Source organism: Panthera onca, chromosome D3, assembly GCF_046562875.1.
Source record: "Panthera onca isolate mPanOnc1 chromosome D3, mPanOnc1 haplotype 2, whole genome shotgun sequence".
Classification (NCBI taxonomy): domain Eukaryota; kingdom Metazoa; phylum Chordata; class Mammalia; order Carnivora; family Felidae; genus Panthera; species Panthera onca.
Genome location: NC_138350.1, coordinates 15,872,279 through 15,895,549, shown reverse-complemented (window position 1 = coordinate 15,895,549; position 23,271 = coordinate 15,872,279). Strand labels below are relative to the sequence as shown.

The 23,271-nt window shown below is 46.2% G+C and overlaps 1 protein-coding gene across 1 annotated transcript; it reads left to right on the top strand.

Annotated features, from left to right (window-relative positions):
* The first annotated feature begins 4,685 nt into the window (after positions 1-4,685).
* Positions 4,686-19,854, top strand: LOC132665453 (2'-5'-oligoadenylate synthase-like protein 2). The gene is made up of 6 exons (XM_060612468.3): positions 4,686-5,074; positions 11,047-11,335; positions 12,566-12,741; positions 16,797-17,038; positions 17,518-17,659; positions 19,180-19,854. The coding sequence occupies exons 1-6, from the start codon at positions 4,877-4,879 to the stop codon at positions 19,693-19,695; spliced, it is 1,563 nt and encodes a 520-aa protein (XP_060468451.1). The 5' UTR covers positions 4,686-4,876; the 3' UTR covers positions 19,696-19,854.
* The last annotated feature ends 3,417 nt before the right edge of the window (positions 19,855-23,271 follow it).

The window sequence follows — 23,271 nt, the reverse complement described above, 5'->3', positions numbered from 1 at the left end:
GTAAGGCTTCTGGTCAAAGGAGGTTATTGGTGGTTTTCAGACGGTCAAAAGTTATACACAGGAGCGCCTGGGTGGCTCAGTCAGTTAAGCATCTGACTTTTGGTTTCGGCTCAGGTCATGATCTCATGGTTCATGAGTTCGAACTCCATGTCCAGCCCCACACGGGTAGCACAGAGCCTGCTTAGGATTCTCTCTCTCCCTCTTTCTCTGCCCACCCGCCCCCCTCATGCACATGCTCGCTGTCTCTCTCTCTCTCTCTCTCTCTCTCTCTCTCTCTTCCTCCCTCCCTCTCAAAATAAATAACTTTTTTTAAAGAAAAAAGGTATATCCAGATTTTCAACTGTGTGGGTAGGTCAGCGCCCCAACCTCTGCATTGTTCAAGGTCTACTGTATTGTATACTTGAAAGTTGCTGAAAGAGTGGATCTTACAAGCTCTCACCATACTCGAGAAAATATAACCATGAGATGATAAATATGTTAACTAACCCTACTATGGATGCATTAACTAACCTTACTATGGTAATCATTTCACAATAAATAGGTATATCAAATCATCGCTTCATGCACCTTAAACTTAGGCACTGTTATATGTCAGTCATACTTTAATAAAGCCAGAAGGAGGAGGAGGAGGAGGAGGAGGAGGAGGAGGAGGAGAAGAAGAAGAGAAAGAAGGAAGAGGAGAAGGAGAAGGAGGGGGAGGAGTAGGAGGGAGAAGAGAAGGAGGAGAAGAAGGAGGAGGAGGCAAAGGAGAGGAAGAAGAGGAAGGAAAAGGAGGAGAAGAAAGACCTAAAGACAATCCCAAAGAAAATATACAGATGGCAAATAAGCTTATGAAATGAGGCTCAACATCGTATCCTGGTGGGAATTAAAAATTGTACACTTTGTTGGCTTTTTTTTTTTAAGTGTAAGTTTATTTATTTATTTTGAGAGAGAATCACACATGGGAGGGGTGGAGAGAGAGGGTAAGAGAGAATCCCAAGCAGGCTCCACACTGTCAGCACAGAGCCCAACACAGGGCTTGAACTCACAAACCATGAGATCATAACCTGAGCCAAAGCCAAGACTCAGACGCTTCACTGACTGAGCCACGAGGGGCCCCAGAGATTTTTAAGGCAGAGACACTTTCCTGTATAATAGCGTTAATGGTGGATATGTGTCAAGCTGCATTCCTCAAAACCCATAGATAAACCCTAATGTAAACTACATACTTTAGGTAATAATAATGTATCAATACTGATTCATCAATTATAACAAATGCACCACACGAATGGAAGATATTAATTAGAGGTGTAACTGGGGCAGGGGGGGAGGGGTTGAGAAAGAGAAGGTAAATGGGAACTCTGTTTATTTAACAATTTTTCCATAGGCTTATACTGCTCTTAAAAACAGTCTATGGGGGCACCTGGGTGGCTCAGTCAGTTAAGTGTCCGACTTCAGCTCAGGTCATGATCTTGGGGTCTGTGGGTTCGAGCCCCACATCGGGCTCGGAGCCTGGAGCCTGCTTTGGGTTCTGTGTCTCCCTCTCTCTCTGCCCCTCTGCCCCTCGACCCTGTCTATCTCTCTCTCAAAAATAAATAAACATTTAAAAAATGTTTTTAAGTCTATTAATTTAAAAAATGCAAGGATGAGAAAAAGATATACCATGAAAACAAGAAAAAAAATGAACATAGGAAAAAAATAAGGAATACTCAGGTGCTCAGAGGGAAGCAAGAAAGCAGGGGAAAAAAGAATGAAAAGCAAGAAAGCGTGTGCCCTGAAAACCCAGTTTACACCCGTTATCAGGTATACACAGAGGTGGTTCCAGTACTGACCGACTCCACACCAGCAGGGCTGGCCTCCATTTGGCGTGGTAAATCCTACCAAACTAAAAATGTTCCCTGGCCATCTGTCCTACTGAGAAGGCTGTGCACCAGTCACCGCTGGTCATCAAGGGGAGAGAACCCGCGAGGATGTTCCGCCCTTGGACAAATGCTTCAAACGCTTGGTTTTACGTCTGAGCAATTTTTTGGCAACGGCTGGACTTGGGTGCCAGAAAGGCAGAGGGGAATCACTCGGCGTTACTTCAGCCCAGGCCACAAAGACGTGTATAATAATCCGAGACGTGCACTGACCTCAAGATCTTTCCGATTAACTTCAATCACCCTTCATTCAGCAAACAACCCAACAGGCGCTCGAGACCAAGCGGTGAGCAAGGGAACCCGGTCCGCCTTGCAAGCGAACTTCTCTCTCACATCCTGCCTTCTATGGAAGGCGCCTCCCAGACAGGAAGCTCGAGTTCAGGCCCAGCTCCTTGTAGCAGCAGACAGTAGTGATGGATGGAGGAGGCACGAAGACAAGGACGACGTCTGCCTGCAGGGATGAGGAAGGAGGCTCCCAAAGGACAACCGGGACTCAGCAGATGGAAGGAATGGGGGGTGCGCAGTAATGAGCTCATCACGAGAAGATCCAAAGGCCGGGATGTTTGGGGAAGTGGCAGCAACGATGAAAACACAGGTAGGAGAGTAATGAGAGACGAGGCAGGCTGAAATCGGAGACACCTTGAGCCACAACCCCACGAAGAAGCCTGAACTTTAACCACAGACGAGGACGTAGGCAGCCACCGGAGGATTTCCGCAGGGGAATGACATGTTCCTGATGAACTTTTTTTTCTTTTTTTTAAGACTTCATTTCCAACTAAGCTCTACACCCAACATGGGTCTCAAACTCACAACCCTGAGATCAAGAGTCCTGTGCTCTACTGACTGAGCCAGCCAGGCACCCCCAATGAACTTTTTCTGATCTAGAACTAATCTAAATCTTTCCCTGATCCTTTCACAGTTGGCTTTTAATTTACAGAACCAAAATATTGATGAGGATGTGACTTAAGGTCTATATAATTTCTAACTAGTAAGACTCCATTATGCATAAATTGGACATTAGCAAAATTTAATACTCTTGCGATTTAAAGGACATGATTTAAAAAGTGAAAAAAACAAGCCACAATAGAGAGAAAAATTTGAAAATCATGAATCTGATAAGAAACCTGTATCTAGAATAAAGAACAACTATGATTCAATTATAAAAAGACTTCAATTTTTTTAAAATTGCAATCCAAGCTAGTAAAGGATTATGGTAACAAAGTGACCTGTAAAGAAAAAAGGAATTTCACATTCAGACCCAGGATGATATAACATGTAATATAAAGGAATGAATAAGTGGATTTAGGAGGAGAAAGAAGGAAGTGGCAGGAACCCTATACTAGAAAAGGCATCTTTGTAAAAGAAAAAAAAAAGACAAATGAACTGAACAATCTCCTCAAAGAAGATACAGAAATAGACATCAAGCATATGAAAAGATGTCCAACATCGTTAGCCATCAGAAAAAGACAAATCAGAACCACAGTGAGGTATCACCTCACAACCACCAGAGGGTGACTTATCATCGAAAGAACAGATGAGCGTCAAGTGTTGGAGAGGAAGGCGAGCAATCACAGCCCACAGCGATCGATCGTCCAGGAAATGGTGCAGCCGCTTTGGAAAACAGTCTGGCAGGTGGGCGGTCAAATAGTGAAACAGTGTTACGGTGTGACCCAGTATACACTCAAGAGAAATGAAAATGCATATCCAAAACGTGCTCACCTTCAGCAGGGCGTCCAACCGGAGCCGCCCGCCTCCCGGAGGGATGCTGACCCGCTCCTCCCGCGCTCCCTCTGGTCTGGAGGAGGGATGCAGGTGTTGCGAGAGGAAGGCTGTTCCTTGGCAGGAACCCTGAACCCTTTCCACGAAGAGTGTCACTAGCTTCGTTTAAAAGGATTAAAGAGGGGTGGCCCAGTTGGTTAAGCCTATGACTTCAGGTCAGTTCATGATCCCGCGGTTTGTGAGTTCGAGCCCCGCATCGGGCTCTGTGCTGGCAGCTCAGAGCCTGGAGCCTGCTTCGGATTCTGTGTTTCCTTCTCTCTCTGCCCCTCTCCCACTCATGCTCTGTCTCGAAAGGAAGAAAGAAAGAAAGAAAGAAAGAAAGAAAAGAAAAAAGATCCACAGTACCGTGGACACATCAGACCCTGTGTTGCTGACTCTGGGCTGGGCACTTTGCATGCTTTTCTCCCTCCCACAAAACCTGGAGTGGCCCGTGCAGCCAGAAGTCAGCTTCTCCTGGTCCCTCACCACACCTTAGCATCCGTATTTCCAAAACCCAGTCTCCTCCTCCTAGCCATGGCTTCCCCAGACGTGCCCCATACCTACGATCTCAATGAATGGCCAAATCTTATCCTTGCCGTTAACAAAAAAAGAGAAGAAAAATCCTCCTGGCATTTTGTTGGCATTTTGTGGAAGGAGTTTGGATGAGGGCGGCTTTGACTTCATAACACCGACCCCGGCAAGTTTTTGCACACCCTGGGGATAAGGGAGACGTTGGCCTGGATGTGAGGAACAAAACGGCAAATGAAGGGTGTGTTTACCTTGGCTCTTAGAAAAGAAAGAGCTCAGTTCATCCTGGGCCTGGCCCTGAGTAGGGAAAGGGTTAACAGAGGCAGGCAGAGAAAAAGGACCCTCAAGAAGGCGCCAGCTCCTGGGGGGGGCAGGGAAGGCCAGCACCCTGGGAAACGCTCAAACTGAGAGTCAGTGAGTGATCTCCAGAGGGCGCTCGGCCCCACACTCAGCCCTTTTTTTCCTGATCACGTAAAAACAGAAAGAAAATTACAGCTGAGCAAATTCACTTTCGGTTTCCAAACCCAGTGAGCGAGGCCCGGGAAAGAACCGCCTCTGGGCCTGAGGCCGCCCGAGGAGGAATGGAATGTGTTCCCCCCGTCCTTTAGCCTTCCGGAGAAAGGCTAGACCCCTTACAGGGCAAGGCAGAAGCCCAGAGAATTCACCCTAAGGGGCAGCCTGGTCCTGTAGAGATGGAGCTCTTCCAGAACCTGTATGAGACCCCCGCAGACATGCTGTCCGCCTTTGTGGAGCGGAGCCTTCAGCCCGAGGGGGACTGGAAGGAGGAAGTGAAGGATGCCTGGCAGAGGATCGAACGTTTCTTCAGGGATCGATGCTTCCATGATGAGCTGGTTCTAGACCAGGAAGTCAGGGTGTTAAAGGTGGTGAAGGTGAGCCAGGGGGAACTTGAGTGGGGGACTTGAATCCCAAGCCCTGCGCTTGGAAACCATGTGACCTGGCGGGAGAGGTCATTTCATCTCTGGAAGCCTCATTACCCCCACCCGCCACCCCGTCTTTAACCTAGATTTGTTACAAGGAATAAATGAGTTAAAGTGTGGGTGTAGCAGGATTCTCACAGAGAGAGTCGTGACACCCAGGCTTTTCTTTACAGGAAGCAACTTTATTCGTGTTGGCACTGATCACTTGGGTTCCTACGGGAAGAAGTGAGCCCCCAATGCCATGTGACGTAGTTTTTCATATATTTTTTACTTCTTTGTCTCCCATATATGGTAACACACAAACGTGTAGTCTGGTTGAGTGGTTTCATGTTACAAGGTTGTGAGGGATGTTGTCATATATGCCTATAGCCAGGTTACCTTGAGGTGTTTTTTCCCCCTTAGGGAGGGGACCCTACCGCATGGACAAGTGCTTTTAAACAGTAAATCATCCTATAAATCTGAGGGATGGTAAGGGATGATGATGATTATTTGAGATCAAGCTGGTTGCCAGGGTGGCAGGAAAAATATGGCTAAGCTTGCTGTCTCTCTCAAAATAAATAAATATTTTTTTAAAAAATCTACCTAGCAATTAGGAGTACTTAATGGATTAAACGGACTGACCATGTAATTCAACACTCACTTATATCATGGTTTTTCCTGGAAAGTACTAAATTGTAATACAACTTTTAACATATCACCCTAAGTCAAAAGTGCCTTGACCATCAATAAGGCTAGGTTTTGCTAATTTCGCTACATGAAAGATATCTATGAACCTAAAAAATAATAATAAAGTAGCCAAGTACCTTACCAGCAAAATAAGTTTATTCAGGAAAAACAAAGAATGGCAACTCAACACAGGCCCACTCTGGCAAACCATAATAAGCAAGTCCCACCGCAAAGTAGAGGAGGAACTTACCGGAAGGAAGAGGAACGTGGGAGGGATTGTTCTGAAGGAAAAGCTGGTCAGAGTAATGAGACTTTCTCATTGGCTGAGTTGCAGGGGTAGTCGGTTCCTTGCAGAAAATGCAACGTGCATCTTTTGGGGGGGGGGGGGGCACTGCAATTGATGTGTCTGTTTACAATTCTGTTGGGGTCTGTAATTGACAATTCCTGCAATTGATATTGAGTGGTACCGCTCCTCCTGCTGGCCTCCCCCTCTGGCCTCAGACCCCATTTTGTGAGGTTTCCCTTAATTTTCATATATCTAAAATTTACTTAAGTAAATCAGGCTTTGCCTTGGGGGTGGTATGGCTGCCAAAGGAAGGACCCGCGGCTTTAAGGAATTTTTTTTTTTTTTAAGAATCTTTAAATAAAGGGTGGAAACCAAAGAGTCAGGGGTGTCACCAGCATAGCATGAGCTTCCAAAATGGAAATCAAGAGGGGCGCCTGGGTGGCGCAGTCGGTTAAGCGTCCGACTTCAGCCAGGTCACGATCTCGCGGTCCGTGAGTTTGAGCCCCGCGTCAGGCTCTGGGCTGATGGCTCAGAGCCTGGAGCCTGTTTCCGATTCTGTGTCTCCCTCTCTCTCTGTCCCTCCCCCGTTCATGCTCTGTCTCTCTCTGTCCCAAAAATAAATAAACGTTGAAAAAAAAAAATTTAAAAAAAAACAAAATGGAAATCAAGAATTACAAACTCTCTACTTAAAAAGATACAAACTTTGCACCGCGGGGCTCTGCCTGTTCCACATAGCTGAACTTCCTGGAGGGACTGTAATGTATGCTTTCAGGACCGAAAACCAAAAAAAAAGAAAACCAGAAATGGGACAATATTCTCTGAAGGGTGGGTTTGAAAGTGTTCAAGTATTTTAACATATGTCGTAAAAAGAGCTCTTTCATGAATTTGAAAGTGCTGTGTTTCCATTGGAGATGCACGTTGCATTTTCTACATGTCATTTATGTTACTTCGAATACCCCTGCCCTGAAGTTCCCATTCTCACTTTTAGGGGTATGTGTCAAGTGGAGACTATTTGAAGAAGAAGAAGAAAACAATCACTTTCCCTTTCCCTCTTGTTCTCTCAATGATCTTTATTTCCAGAAGTTTCAATACTCCTGGAATAACTATGTCCCAAGTATTTTGAGCTGTATCAGAAATGCCTAGAAGGAATGTTTATGGAGTTAAACGCCCTGTTTGGATAAACACTGGTAAACCAGCAACTGCAAAAAGGACACACGTTGGTAATGAATGTTTCTGTTTCTATGTGAGGAGGAAGGAAGAGGTTACATTGCACTAATTCAACACTTCCTTCTCTCTGCCTTTCTGGACCTTGGTAAGCACTAGATTTTCTAAGTTGCATCTAGTTTTCCTGATTCCGTCTATCTATATGGTGGTGAGAGTAATGTGACTTTCTTGAGTTAAATGTTACCGATACCATTGGATACCATGAGTGACCTAGAGAGTCTTCTGGGACCAGCAGTAACTTTTGCAAAGATATCCCCTGCAGTGCTTGATCATGGCCATCCTTTGACATCTATATTCTTCCTTGTACTATTCTGTTTCCTCAGGTCAAGGAACCCGATGCCAAAATCAAGGCTACATGGGAACCTGAGATCAAAATTACCTCATAACTTTTTTAAATTTTTTTTCACATTTATTTATTATTGAACAGACAGAGCTTGAATAGGGGAGGGGCAGAGAAAGGGAGACACAGAATCTGAAGCAGGCTCCAGGCTCTGAACTGTCAGCACAGAGCCCAATGCGGGGCTCGAACCTGTGAACCTCAAGATCATGACCTGAGCTGAAGTCGGCCACTTAACCAGCTGAGCCACCCAGGTGCCCCAGCCTCATGTGATTTAAAAAAAAAAAAATTTTTTTTTGTAGATTTATTTATTTTTGGTAGAGACAGAGCACAAGTGGGGGAGGGGCAGAGAGAGAAGGAGGCATGGAATCAGAAGCAGCCTCCAGGCCCGGAGCTGTCAACACAGAGCCTGACAAGGGGCTTGAACTCACGGGCTCAAACTCACAAACCGCCAGATCATGACCTGAGCCTAAGTCAGATGCTTAACCGACTGAGCCACCCAGGCGCCCCTCATGATTTTTTTTAACGTTTATTTTTGAGAGAAGGAGAGAGAGACAGAGCGCGAGCAGAAGGGCAGAGAGTGAGAGAGGGAGACACAGAATCTGAAGCAGGCTCCAAGCCGTCAGCACAGAGCCTGATGTGGGGCTCGAACCCACAAACCGCGAGATCATGACCTGAGCTGAGGTCGGACGCTTAACCGACTGAGCCACCCAGGCGCCCCATGATTTTTAAAAATTATACAAGTAATTTCTGGCACCAACCTAGATGAAGTAAGGCTCTTACAAACTCTCACACAAATTATAGCTAAAACTCTGGACAGACATCAAAAAACAAGTGTTTAAGAACTCTGAAAAGTAAACAACATTAGGCCGATTTGGGACCGAAGTCAAAACTCAAATAACAACCTGTAACAAAGGTGGTTATAGTGGAGCAAACTAGCAGTACATGGAACAACAGGGATGGATGTCAAAAGCACTGTGCTCAGTGAAAACAAAAAAAGCCGGCTTCTAAAAAGTCCCATACAGTACAATTGCCTTTGTGTCCTTCTTGAAATGACAGCATTATGGAAATGGAAAACAAATTAGTGGTTTCTAGGGTTTAGAGATGGGGGGGGGCAGGTGGTTAGGTCTCTAAAAGAGCAGAAGGAGGAAATACAATGAGATAGTTCTGTATCCTGATTTCAGTGGTGATTGTAGGAATCTACACATGCGTAAAATGTCTTAGAACTATGTGCCTGCCTTGCATCGATGTTGATTTCCTGGCTATATTTAGATAAGATGTGATCGTTGGGAGGAAACTGCAGACCTGTCTAAACTATTTTCCTGCATACCTGTAGTTATTTCAAAATAAAAATCAATTTATTGTGCGGGGGAGAAGGGCCAGCCCCCTTCCCTGCCTACTGAAGGAGACCCCCAGATCCCCCTTCCTCAGAGCACATGTTCATTTCAGCACTGTTTACCCAGCCAAGGAGCAGAGACAGCCCCTCAGACGTAGCAACAACCCCTGGAATTTGGGAGTCTTTATTTTTCTTTTAATGTTTATGTATTTATTTTTGAGAGAGCGATAGAGAGTGAGTAGAGGAGGAGCAGAGAGGCCACAGATTCCCAAGCAGGCTCCACGCGGTCAGGACAGAGCTCGACGTGTGGCTCAAACCCACAAACCCTGAGATCATGACCCGAGCCGAAACCAAGAGTCAGACGCTAAACCGACTGAGCCACCCAAGCTCCCCGAAAACTGAGTCTTTAAAAATAACATTCCCCAGGACAGGGGAACAAATAAATAAACTTTATTTAAATATATATATATTTATACATAAGTGTGTGTGTGTGTATATATATACATACATAAGTATATATATACATATTTATACATAAGTGTATACATATATATGTGTGTGTGTATATATATATATATATATATATATATATATATATATATAAACTTAACAATATATATAACATTCCATAGGACAGTGGCTGCCTTTCCACACTTTGGCGGAAGAGAACACATTTTCTCCTTCTCTTGTTGAGGTTTCTTTTGACCAAATATTAAGAACATGTAGTTTTCTAGTTCATTCCCTGCAACTGCATCGGCACTAAGTAGGGGGAAAGGACAAGGCCAGAGGAAGATCATTTGCAGGTGAGCTAAGGGCAGGCAGGACTTTCCGTCCTCAGTCCCCCTCCAGTAGGTGGACCCCATCCTCACTTTGTACCAGGATTTTGATGCTTGTCCATGACATCCGAATTCCTTTTCCCTGCTTCTTTCTTTTCCAGGAAAGATTTATTTAAAAAAATTTTTTTTAATGTTTATTTAATTTTGAGAGAGACAGACTGACAAACAGAGCGTGAGTGGGGGAGAGGCAGAGAGAGAGGTGGGGGGAGACGCAGAATCTGAAGCGGGCTTCAGGCTCTGAGCTGTCAGTACAGAGTCTGACGCGGGGCTCAAACTAACAAACGGCGACATCATGAGGCGCCCCCAGAAGGAGAGATTTGTGATGCATCTTTCAAGGCTACCGCTGTGCCTTGTTCTATGAACACATATGTTACCTACACACTGGAATTTCCAGCATCCCTGCATACCCACACATCCGCACACACAAAGTCCAAAAAATGTATTTGTGCATACGCACACAAAACATATGTACAAAATACATACGTAAGAGTATGGTTGTCTAGGCCAGAGCTGTCCAATAGAACTTTCCCAGTGATGGAAATGTTCTACACATGTGCCCCCCAATGTAATCATCACTCTCTGTGGGCGGCTGTTGAGCACTTGAAGTGAGGCTGGTGTGACTATGAAACTGAATTTATAAATTTCATTTCATTTAAATTTAAGTAGCCACAGAGGCACCCGGGTGGCGCAGTTGGTTGAGCGTCTGACTTCGGCTCAGGTCATGATCTCACAGTTGGTGGGTTTGGGCCCCACATCATCGGGCTCTGTGCTGACAGCTCAGAGCCTGGAGCCTGCTTCGGATCCTGTGTCTCCCTCTCTCTCTCTCTCTGCCCCTCCCCCACTCATACTCTGTCTCTCAAAAATAAACATACATTAAATTTAAGCAGCCACATGTGGCTCTTGGCTACCATGTTGGACGGCACGCAGTTAGGCATCGAACATCTCTGGAATGAGCTAGAAGAAGCTGGTAACTGTGGGGGCCTCTGCAGAAGGAGCTTAGGGCCTGAGGTACAGGAGGGTTTTACGTTTCGTTTATATTCTTTGAACTGTTTATCATGTACTTAATTTTTCTAAATGAATGAAAAGACGTGGTCGGCAAAGGCCACCATGTACGGAGGAAACCAGGAGCTCCTTTTGGTACCTGTGTAGACAGCCTAACATGAGGCCCCTGGCTTCACCCCAGCCTCAAAGCTTCAGTCCCCAGGGGAGGTGAAGCTCCAACATTACTGTCCTCCCCAGGGTGGATCCTCCGGGAAGGGAACGACGCTGAACTACAGCTCCGATGTGGACCTGGTCTTGTTCCTGAGCTGCTTCCCCAGCTTCCAAGACCAGGCAGAACACCGTGCATCTGTCATCAGTTTCATCGAGAAGAGACTGACTCAGTATGGCAGGAGCCTGGCCTACAGCATCACCATGGTCCCGCAGAGAGAGACAAACAGGGTCCCCCGCTCCCTGTCCTTCCACGTCCAGGCCAGGAAGAACAGTGAAGCCATTGGAGTGGATGTGCTCCCAGCCTATGACGCTCTAAGTAAAGACAACAATGGGGCGGGGCCAGAGAAACTAGGCAGGGGCCCTCCACCAACCTGGCCTTGGGGGAGGTTTGGGAAAGTGGAAGCCAGAGCCGGGAGAGTGGAGTTTGCCTTTTTTTCCCTGAAGGGCTGGGACTGGAGCTATATCTTGAAGATTAATTCCTTCCATAAACTCATGTGTTTCCACGTCCCGCTGCCGGGGAGCTAGGGAACTTCTGGATTCCCACCCAACCCAGGGAGGAGACTCTTCTCTGACCTTCTGGGAAACACCAGGGCAAGTAGGCACTTCAGGGTCTTTGGAGTTAGATTGGAATCTTTTTTTTCATGTTTCTTTATTTTTGACAGAGAGAACATGAGCAGGGGAGGGGCAGAGAGAGAGGGGGGGACAGAAGATCCCAAGAGGGCTCTGCAATGATAGTAGCAAGCCCGACACGGGGTTCGAACTCACGAACCATGAGATCATGACCTGAGCCAAAGCCGGTCTCTCAACCAACCGAGCCACCCAGGCGCCCCTAGGTCGGAATCATTCTTAAAGACAGGGCTCTTGGGGCATCTGGGTGGCTCAGTGGGTTAAGCGGCCAACTCTTGATTTTGGCTCAGGTCATGATCTCATGGTTTGTGAGATCGAGCCCCAAGTCAGACTGTGTGCTGACAGTGTGGAGCCTGCTTGGGATTCTCTCTCTACCTCTCTCTCTGTCCACACACTCGCAAGTGTGTGCTCTCCCTCTCTCGAAATAAATAAATAAACTTAAAAAAACAAACAAACCAGGGCTCTTAATGTCTTCAAATTTTGGCACTAAGACTTACTAACTATACGACCTTGAGAAAGCTATCTAACACCTCCAAGACTCAATATACCAACCTGCCAAATGGCGTAATGTCAGGTTGAACCATAGGAAATTGACAACATTTGACCACGCTTGAGCCTCAAAAAGGGCACTCCCTATGGTTCCACTTAATTTTACCTGCTGCATGGAGCTGTTCTAAGGATTCCGTGAGCTTCACCCAGTGTCTGACTCATGCTAAGTCTTTGGTCAATGGGAGCTCTTTAAAATCTATGTGACTTTTGAGGGGGCCACCAAACCCTCTAAGCTTCCGTTGGAAAATGGGAAACATAATGCTGTTCGTGCAGGAGACAATTCGTGTCCACTGGCTACCTCGTGGTTTTATTTCCCATCTTCCTCTCCTCAAAGAGTGGATTTTCTCACACAGGTTCTTTTGTCTCCCAGGAAATTTTTGCCCGGACTCGAAACCACCTCCGGAAATCTATGAAGATTTGATAACCAGTGGCGGCCACCCTGGGGAGTTCTCGCCAAGCTTCACAGAGTTGCAGAGGCACTTTGTGAAAAGTCGCCCTGTCAAGCTGAAGAACCTTCTGCGACTGATGAAACATTGGTACCTGCAGGTGTGGGGCTGGGCTGCCGGGCTGGGAGGTGCAGGGACAACAAGGAGGGCAGGTACACGCTAACATTTTTTTTTTTTTTTTTAAGAGAAAAAGATGGAAACAAGCCATCTCAGAATAGAGCTAAATAGGGACACCTGGGTGACTCAGTCGATTAAGCGTCCGACTTCGGCTCAGGTCACCATCTTGTAGTTCATGAGTTCGAGCCCCACATTGGGCTCTGTGCCCGCAGCTCAGAGCCTGGAGCCTGCTTTGAATTCTGCGTCTCCCTCTCTCTCTGCCCCTCCCCGCCTCTGTCTCGCAAAAAACAAATAAATACTTTTAAAAAATTTAAAAAAAAGAATAGAGCTAAATAGTGTAGGCAGGTGATGTAATTGGAAACTGAATTGTAGGGAGGTGGACAGCATTTTGCATTATTGTGGCTGTTCTTTGGTGTTGCTCTATTCTGTTAACTTTTTTTTTTTTTTTTTTTTACATCCGAGTTAGTTAGCATATAGTGCAACAATGATTCCAGGAGTAGATTCCTTAATGCCCCTTACCCATTTAGCCCATCCCCCCTCCCACAATCCCTCCCATAACTCTCTGTCTGTTCTCCATATTTAAGAGTCTCTTCTGTTTTGTCCCCTTCACTGTTTTTATATTATTTTTGTTTCCCTTCCCTTATGTTCATCCGTTTTGTCTCTTAAAGTCCTCCTATGAGTGAAGTCATATGATTTTAGTCTTTCTCTGACCAATTTCACTTAGCATAATACCCTCCAGTTCCATCCACGTAGTTGCAAATGGCAAGATTTCATTCTTTTTGCCGACTAATACCCCATTGTACATATATACCACATCTTCTTTATCCATTCATCCATCGATGGACATTTGGGCTCTTTCCATACTTTGGCTATTGTTGATAGTGCTGCTATAAACATTGGGGTGCATGTGTCCCTTCGAAACAGCACACCTATATCCCTTGGATAGGTACCTAGTAGTGCAATTGCTGGGTCGTAGAGTAGTTCTATTTTTCATTTTTTGAAGAACCTCCATACTGTTTTCCAGAGTGGCTGCACCAGTTTGCATTCCCACCAACAATGCAAAAGAGATCCTCTTTCTCTGCATCCCCGCCAACATCTGTTGTTGCCAGAGTTGGTAATGTTAGCCGTTCTGACAGGTGTGAGGTGGTGTCTCATTGTGGTTTTGATTTGTATTTGCCTGATGATGAGTGACGTTGAGCATCTTTTCATGTGTCTGTTGGCCATCTGGATGTCTTCTTTGGAGAAGTGTCTATTCATGTCTTTTGCCCATTTCTTCCCTGGGTTATTTGTTTTTTGGGTTTTGAGTTTGATAAGTTCTTTATAGATTTTGGATACTAACCCTTTATCTGATATGTCGTTTGCAATTATCTTCTCCCATTCCGTCAGTTGCCTTTTAGTTTTGCTGATTGTTGCCTTCTCTGTGCAGATATTCTCTTAACTTCTAACGCACTGTGCCTTGGTCACAGCCTCTTGGTTTCTAAAGGACAATTAAATGGTTCCTGACATGCACAAATGTGATTTTCCACAGGCTTCAGACCTCAGGCATTTCATACAACAGTAAGAAGAAAGCTACCACGTATCAACCTTTTTTTTTTTTAATTTTTTTAACGTTTATTCATTTTTTGAGAGAGAGAGACAGAGTGTGCGCAGGGGAGGGGCGGAGAGAGAGGGAGACACAGAATCCGAAGCAGGCTCCAGGCTCTGAGCTGTCAGCACAGAGTCCGACGCGGGGCTCAAACCCACAAACCGTGAGATCATGACCTGAGCCAAAGTCAGACGCTTCACCGACTGAGCCACCCAGGCGCCCCGCTATGTATCAACCATTAATTGTCTGCCGTGGTCTATGCTGAGTGCTCTGCATATTTTTTTCTCAGTCTTTCCAACAGCACTGTAATGTATGTATTTTTCATTAGCCCCATTTCGGGGATGAAAAAGCCAAGGCTCAAGGGCTAAAGTTGGGCTGAGATTTGAACACAAAGGTGCCTGCCTGTGTGCTCTTAATCAACAATGCCACCTGGCTTTTTACAATAATAATTTATTTCATGGGGCTCCTGGGTGGCTCAGTCGGTTAAGTGTCCAACTCTTGATCTCTGCTCAGGTCATGATCTCATGGTTCATGGGTTTGAGCCTCGCATCAGGCTCTTCACTGGCAGTGTAGGCGGTGCTTAGGATTCTCTCTCCCTCTCTCTCTGCTCTTCCCCCGCTCTCTCACTCTCTCTCTCTTTCAAAATAAATTAAAAACATTTAAAATAATAATAATAATTTTTTTCATAATCATAATTTTCATAATAACAATTATTTTTTCTGATTATTTGTATGTTACATTGGGCTCATGAAAAATTCAAGTGATGAAAAAAAAAGCATAAGAGAGAAGGCAAAATTTACATGAAATGCGGGGTGCTTGGGTGGCTCAGATGGTTGAGTGTCCGACCTCAGCTCAGGTCATGGTCTCACAGTTCCTGGGTTCGAGCCCCACATCGGGCTCTGTGCTGTCTTGAGCCTGCTTCAGATTCTGTGTGTTTCTCTTTGCCCCTCCCCCACTCATGCTCTGTCTCTCTCTCAAAAATATATAAACATTAAAAAAAATCTGTTAAATTTACATGAGATGTGTGAGATGATACTAATAACATTTTTGGAGACTATACCTTACGCCCCTCTTTGTATCTGTGTTCACACAGCTCATGCCTGGAGCTTACTTAAGTGGAATCCTATCACGTGTACTCTTTCTATGGTACACTCTTTACAAAAACGCATTTGCTTACGGACCTTTGGAGTTGAACTTTGGGGACTTAACCTGTTCATGTATTTTGCATCTTCTCCCACTGGGACATTTTCTTATCAATTGAAAGACCTTTTTGTAAATATTTACCATTATTTCTCATGTGTTGCAAATATTTTTACCAATCGACCACTCCTCTGTGGACCTTAGTTATCGTATCTTTGGCAATACAATTATTTCTAATTTTTACACTACACAAACAGGGCTGACTTTTCTGGGTTGTCGTTTTTCTATCTTGCCGGCAGTGTGTAGGTGGTCTTTTAATTTTCTTCTCATATGTCTCATATATATTTTTTACTCCATTTGCAATCTATTTTGGTATTTGGTGTGACAGTGGGATCATCTTTATTTTCTTCCAAATTGGCGGACAAGTTGCGCCAGCATCATTTGTTGGATTATGCGTTTTTTTCCCATTGTTCATCACCCTTACCGGTTGTTAAATTTCTGTATCCACTGGGCACTCTGTTCTGTTACACTTGGCTACGGTTTATACTGACACCAAAAACACACCATTTGGGGGACAACTGCTTTCTAAGTCATATCTGAGAAAACAAATACCAACCTCTCTGTTTTTCTTTTTCATAATTTTCTTGGGTCTCCTAAGCATTTATTCCTGTATTTGAATCTTAAGATCATTTTTCTCCCACTAAAAAACACCAGTGGGATGCTAATTGTAATTACAATAAATTTCTAAATTAGTTTTTGAGGAACTGAAAATTTCCCATGATTACACCTTCTCCATCTTTCAGTTTGTTCCGATTTTGTTGTATGTTTTCAGTGTGTCGATGTGTTTTTGTTTTTATTTGGCTCCCATATACACTATATTATATGGCCTCCCCCATTCCGACTCACTGGCCCAGAAGGTCCATGAGAGGCCTCGGTTTCCTCTTTCGTTGAAATTTTGATGGCCCCAGGACATAATCCATCTAGAGCCCAAGCTGCTGGGCTCATTTCAGGTTTCATGGATGTGCTACATAATCCAGATGTAAAATGGAGTTGACAAAATAGTTATTTCATTTCTTTATTTTTATGCAAGCTCTATACCCAACATGGGGCTTGAACTCACAACCCTAAGATCAAGAGTCAGTGCTCCACTGGCTGACCCAGCCAGGCACCCCTGAAGTTGACAGAATGTTACTGGGACCTGGAAACAGAACTGGAAACTCCCAGTTGCCAGGGTAGCAATCTCATATCCATTCTCTCTGTCTCTCTCCCTCCTTCCCTCCCTCTTTCCCTCTCCCCACCCCTCAACCCTGCAGTACTTGAAACCTAAATATCGAAACAAAGCATTGCCCGCAAAATACGCACTGGAGCTACTGACCATCTACGCCTGGGAAATAGGTACAGATGAAAGTGAGAACTTCAACCTGGATGAAGGGTTTAGAGCCGTGATGGAACTCCTCATAGATTATGAAGACATCTGCGTCTATTGGACCAAGTACTATGATTTCCAAAATGAGACTGTCAGAATCTACATCAAACAACAGTTGAAGGAATGCAGGTGAGTATTACTTTCGGCTGCAAGGAATAGAAAGCCCAACTCATGCGAGTTTCAAAATAAGGGGAACTTACTGGCTTTTGTAACTGAGAAGTCCAGAGATGAATGGAGCTTCAGGTGTGATGTGATCCAGATGTTCACTATGTCCTCAGGGTCCCATCCTGTGAAATCTGCCCTTCCCGGGGAGGTTTTCCTTGGAATTCAGGCTCATCTCTTCATGACTTCCATCTTTTCTAGTCTTCTCATCTGAACTCCTTCCTTCCACTGCAAGAGGGAGTACGCCTTTGTGCTAGGATTCTAAGCAAAATCCCCGAGGCTCACTCTGATTGGGTTACAGTTTGTAACCTAATCCAATCAGGAACCGAGAACTTGAGCTTGCAGGAAGGCTTCCCTTCACACAAGCATGTACGATCCCATAGACTTGAGTGACAGAGGCCAGGATCCTAAGTGTGATGGAGATCCACTCCCTTTCTCTCTCCCAGGCCAGTGATCCTGGACCCAGCTGACCCTACCAACAACCTGGGAAAGGAAAAGAGATGGGACCTGGTGGCCAGAGAGGCTGCTCACTGCCTGAGGCAGGCCTGCTGTAGGAATGAAGACCCCAGCCAGGGCTGGCATGTACAGGTACAGTCCCTGTCCCCAACCCCCAGTCATGATTCAATGATGACCGCATGTCAACTCCCCAAGAATCCCCTCAAGGGGCACCTGGGTGGCTCAGGTCATGCATGATCTTGCGGTTCATGAGTTTGAGCCCCTCTGAGCTGTCAGCACAGAGCCTGCAGCCTGCTTCTGATTCTGTGTCTCCTTCTCTGTCTGCCCCTCCCCTGCTTGCACTCTGTCTCTGTCTCTGTCTCTCTCTCTGTCTCTCTCTCTCTCTCTCTCTCTCAAAAACAAATAAGCATTTAAAAGAGAGAGAGAGAGAGAGAGAGAGAGGGATCAGGGCACCTGGGTGGCTTAGTCGGTTAAGCATCCAACTCTTGGTTTCAGCTCAAGTCACGATGTCACCGTTCATGAGTTCAAGCCCCACATCGGGCTCCGTGCTGACAGTGCAGAGCCTGCTAAGGATTCTCTCTCTCCCTCTCTCTGTCCCTCCCCCACTCACTGTCTCTATCTCTCTCCAAATAAGTTAGTACGTTTAAAACTTTTTTTAACATTAATAAAAAAGAAAAAAATGTAAAAAAAAAAGAAAGAGAAAGAGACTTAATAGACGCAACCAAAACAGTCAGTGAGGAACATAGGATTTGACCACAGACAACGATACCAGTGGTGAAGGCCCCTGGGCACAGCTTTTCCTGCACCATCATAGCAGTCTTGGGTCTGAACACTACATAGGAATCCAGGCTTCAAAGACCCGGACTATTAGCTCATCTGAGAGCTAATCTCCCCAACCTGCCACTCCCAGAGAAATCTTGTTGCCCCTCCCACATGTCACATCTCGCGGGAAAATTCTGAGGCTGGCCTCAAAGGCAGATCTGCGTAACCATCTAACATAAACTCCAAACCAGGATATTTTTGAGCATGAGATGGGGTGAGGCTAATTATGCCAGGACAAGGCACATACACCTGGACTGCCCTAGACCAACAGGAACATCGGGTCACCCTGGATTAACAGCTGTGTCATGCATGATGCAGTGAATGAAAGTACCGTAGTTTTTATGACCATACCCACCCTACTGAAAGATTCTTTAGGCTGCTCCCAGACTTTTGCCATAACAGTGAATATCCTTGAACATATGGCCCAGTGCCTGACATCTGTTAGGTTATTTAACCTAGAACAACCCTATGATGCACCTGTGGGGTAGGCGCAAATGTTATCCCCGTGTGACAGGTGGGGACTCTCAATAATGCCACACAGGAAGAGTGGCTCTTTGGAGAACGGTTGCCACTTGTTACTCTGATCAGGGTGAGTCACAGGACAGAGGGTGACCCAGTGGTCCTGTAAGCCTAGGGCGACCGAATGTTCTGTTTTGCCTGGGACAGTCCTGGTTTATACCCGTTGCTGCGATAATCATCGATAGCCCCTTTTTCTACTCCAAGTGTCTTGGTAGGCGATACATCATATCATCGGTAGACAAGAAGAGGAGGATTTGGGGGCAACAGCCACGACCATCACATATCCTTGTCTGCTCCTCCTTCCCTTCCAGCCAGCAAGAGAGGTCCAGGTGATGGTGAAAAAGACAGGAGAGGAGGCCTGGATATTGTCGGTGGACCCCTACAGTCCCATCTGGAAGATGAAAACGGAGATCAAGAGGACGTTTGGCCTCAGAGGGCAACAGCGTCTCTCCTTCCAGGAGCCGGGAGGGGAACGGCAGCTGCTCAGTAGCCAGCGGACGTTAGCCCATTACGGGATCTTCTCTAAGGTTAGCATCCGGGTGCTGGAGACCTTCCCTCCCGAGATCCAGGTCTTCGTGAAGAACTCTAGCGGCCAGAGCAAGCCTTATGCCATCCACCCTGACGACTCTATCTATGCCTTGAAAGAGAAGATTGAGGAGGCTGAAGGACCTTACGTGGAGGATCAGATACTAAAGTTCCAGAATCGGAAACTGAGGAACCACTGCAGCCTCTCAGACCTGCAGATCAAAGACTGTGACACCATCATGCTCATTAGGAGAAGCCACAGGCCCCTAGGAGTGCCCACGGTCGGGTTGTACATGATTTAGACTTCTATGGCCCTCTTCCCCCACCCACCCCCTTCTACCCAGGCCACTGTGATTTTCTGAAGCATAAATATGAATAGACCCTTCCCCTGCATGAAGTCCTCCAATGGCCCTATTACCTATGTAATAAAGTTCAAGTTCTTTTGCTTGGCATTCAAGGTCCTTGACAATTTAGCCCTTGCTTACCTCTTAATCTCGCCTCACCACTCTCAAAACACACCAGATGTGCCCAAACCCTTGCATCTCCAGAGCACCGAATGCCGGATCATACCTCCATGACTGTGAATCAACTATTCCTTTCCCCATGCTTTCGTCTTTCAACACGCACATCTCTAAGTCAATCTCCAAGTGTGGACCCCAGACCAGCAGAATTGGCATATCCCCTGGGAACATCTTAGAAATGAGATTTCTCAACAACTATGTCGGATTCACCCGAGCCAGTTCTTGGTGGTGGGACTCAGCCATCTGTGTCTTAACAAGCCTTCCAAGTCATTTTCTGCCCCTACACCCAGGTCAGACCTTCCGTGAAAGCACTTGGGACCCTCATTGTGTTCCCACGTGGGGATCATAAGTCTCCCTGATTTAAAGAGACTTGACAAGAGCCTTATTCCTGTGTCCCCATGGTCTAGAATGCTGCTGGCCTGATGTACGTGTTCAGCACGTACTTGCTGAACAAACAAACGAACCAAAGAATGACTTTGAATTCTTCCCTATTATCTTCCTGACGGTCTCAAGCCAGTTCTGTTTTGGAGACCACGTGGTTTGGAATGCTCCCCCACCCGTCCCCCAGCTACGTCTCATTCTTTGAGATTGCCCATTCTCCCCCATACAAGCCCGGTGCTGGAGTCGTAGACCATTCCATGCTCCTACCCAATAGCGTCACTCATCTGTCCAAACCCAACCACGCAAAGGAATCAGCTGACCCAGCATAGAATCCGTCTATTGGCTCTACTTGGCCTATCAGATTTTGAGTCCTGGTGGGTGGGGCCAGTTCCCAGTATAGTTAAATAAGGGTGAACATCTAAGCAGAAATGCAGTCAGAACAGATCAGCCTCAGCTCAAGTCTACAGGTGAGTAAAAAGACACCCCTCCACGCAGACAATGGAGCACTGGAGCCACGCATAGCAAGAGAGAATCCAAAGCCCTTACACAGGCCCAGGGAGAGACACTGCGGGGGGGCTGTTAGACCTGCCCTTTTAAAAAAATCGGGCGCCTGGGTGGCTCAGTCGGTTGAGCGTCTGACTTCGGCTCAGGTCATGATCTCACAGTTCGTGGGTTCGAGCCCCGCGTCGGGCTCTGTGCTGACAGCTCAGAGCCTGGAGCCTGTTTCAGATTCTGTGTCTCCCTCTCTCTCTGCCCCTCCCCCACTTGCACTCTGTCTCTCTCTGTCTCAAAAATAAATAAACATTACAAAAAAAAATCGAATCCCCCCCCCCAACCTTTCATCAGTCTAAATTGAACAGATCACAGCGGATCAGGTGTGCCCCAAAACCTTGACTAAGGTCTGCTTCTGCAGCTCAGTAAAATTCTTTTTCTCTGTTCTTCACTAAATTCATAGTTCCATGCGTCGACATGGCATTGACATCAAGATTCTCTACCACCATGATGTCATTGGATCCCTATCCCTCCCCCCCTCCAACCCCGGAAGTTAGATGGAGGAGTAGGATTAACACCTTCTGTCCCGTTTTACAGGTGAGAATCCTGAGGGTTAGAGGCATTCCACAACACTCCCTTCCCAGCCTTTCCTGACTCAGTTAAGGACAATTCCATCCTTCCAGTTGTTAAACCCAAAGCTTCCAAGTGGTCCTTGAGTCTAGTCTTTGTCTCACATCATATTCTATCCATTAGCAAGACTTGTTTATATTCAAAATATACGCAGGGAAATGATGTCATGTCTAGGATTCACATTTAAATAACACAGGAGAGGGGCACCTGGGCAGCTCAGACAGTTAAGCGTCCGACTTTGGCTCAGGTCAGAATCTCGCGGTTTCGTGAGTTGGAGCCCCGCATCCGACTCTGTGACCACAGCATGGAGCCTGCATGGGATTCTCTCTCTCTCCCTCTCTCTGTGTCCCAACCCCATTCGCACTGTCTCTGCCTCTCTCAGAATAAATAAACTTAAAAAAAAAAAAAAAAGTCAGACCATGTCACTCCTCTGCTTGAAACTCTCCAGTGGCTCCCCATTTCATTCAGAGTAAAAGTCAGGCTCACTGGTCTTGAAGATCCCATAGCATTTACTCCCCACCCTTTGCCACTTAAACCTCATCCCCTCCCACTCACCCCCTTTGGTCATTCCCTTCCAGTCATCCTGTTATTCCTCAAACCCACCAGGCACATTGATACCACAGGACCTTTGCACCTGCTGCTCCTTCTGCCACGAATGAGCCTCTTCCCTCTAGCATATATGTGGCTCACCCTTAGCCTCCTTCATGTCTTTGCTCAAATATCTCCTTTTCAGGCCTTTCCAACCACGTCATTTAAGACCGAACATCTAAACAGTCACACACACACACACACCGGGTACCTCTTAACCTCTTGCTTTGCTCTCTTTTTCTCCTTAGCATTTCTCACCATCTTATTTACTATAAAATTTGACATAGTTATCCTGTTTATTGTCTGTCTCCACCATCAGAATGCAAGCCTTCTGCAGGCAGGGATTTTTGTCTCTTCACTGCTGTATCCCCAGCACCTGCCTGGCACGTAGTAGCTAATCAATATTTGTTGAATAAATGAATGAATGGCCAAGATTCGACTCCTGCCCAACTGTCCAGGCCCATCCCTCTCTTCTCCCCCCCCTTTACCTTCTGTGCCAACACATAGTTGACAGCTGAGTCCCTGGCACACACCGGGATCGTCCGGACTTTTACTTTGTTCTTGGAACACCCTCTCCCTTCTGGCCGCATCCCCGGTCTTTGAAGGCTCACACTGGACTCTCAGAGTCTCTTGTCCGGCTCCCCTACTGCTCTGGGAGCCCCTGAGACAGGAACTACATCTCATTGTCTTTTTAACACAGCATCTGGCACCTAGCAGGCATTCAATAGGTGTTTAGTGACTGAATCATAATATTTGCATTTACCGGGTGCTTTCTGTGCTCAATGCTCAGTGCTTCATCTGCACAACCTCCTAGGGGGGGGGTTAGCATTATTTTTTACAGATGAATTATGCGAGGGTCACAGAAGTTAAGAGTGTGGCGGGCAGTCTATTCTGCCGGACTCTGGGGTTCCCCTGGCTCACCCTGACCGACCACCAACCGACCGTGAGCAAGTCCCTTGTCTTTCTGAGCCTCATTTTTGTGTGACAAGAGGGGGTGGCCGGGCCGATGGATGCCATCCCTCTGACCTACTGGGAGAGTTGCCTCCTCTGGGGCCAAACCCAAGCCAATTTCAGTTTCCAAACGTCATGAAAGGGAAACTCTAGAAACTCTAAAAGCTGAGAATCGAAACCAACAGCAAAAAGGTGGACTGGAAGCCAAGCATTTTAAGGTGGCCCCAGATCTCCCAGCTTGGCTCGCTGTCCCTCAGTGTCCTCGCCGCGGCAAGGGGTCTCCAAGAAGAGGAACCCAGGTCAGCCCAGACACCC

Excerpts from the sequence above, each read along its gene's own strand:
- LOC132665453 (XM_060612468.3), top strand. The coding sequence starts at position 4,877 with ATGGAGCTCTTCCAGAACCTGTATGAGACCCCCGCAGACATGCTGTCC. Across the intron at positions 5,075-11,046 it reads GGGTGTTAAAGGTGGTGAAG|GGTGGATCCTCCGGGAAGGG; the intron begins GTGAGCCAGGGG and ends TGTCCTCCCCAG. Across the intron at positions 12,742-16,796 it reads TGAAACATTGGTACCTGCAG|TACTTGAAACCTAAATATCG; the intron begins GTGTGGGGCTGG and ends TCAACCCTGCAG.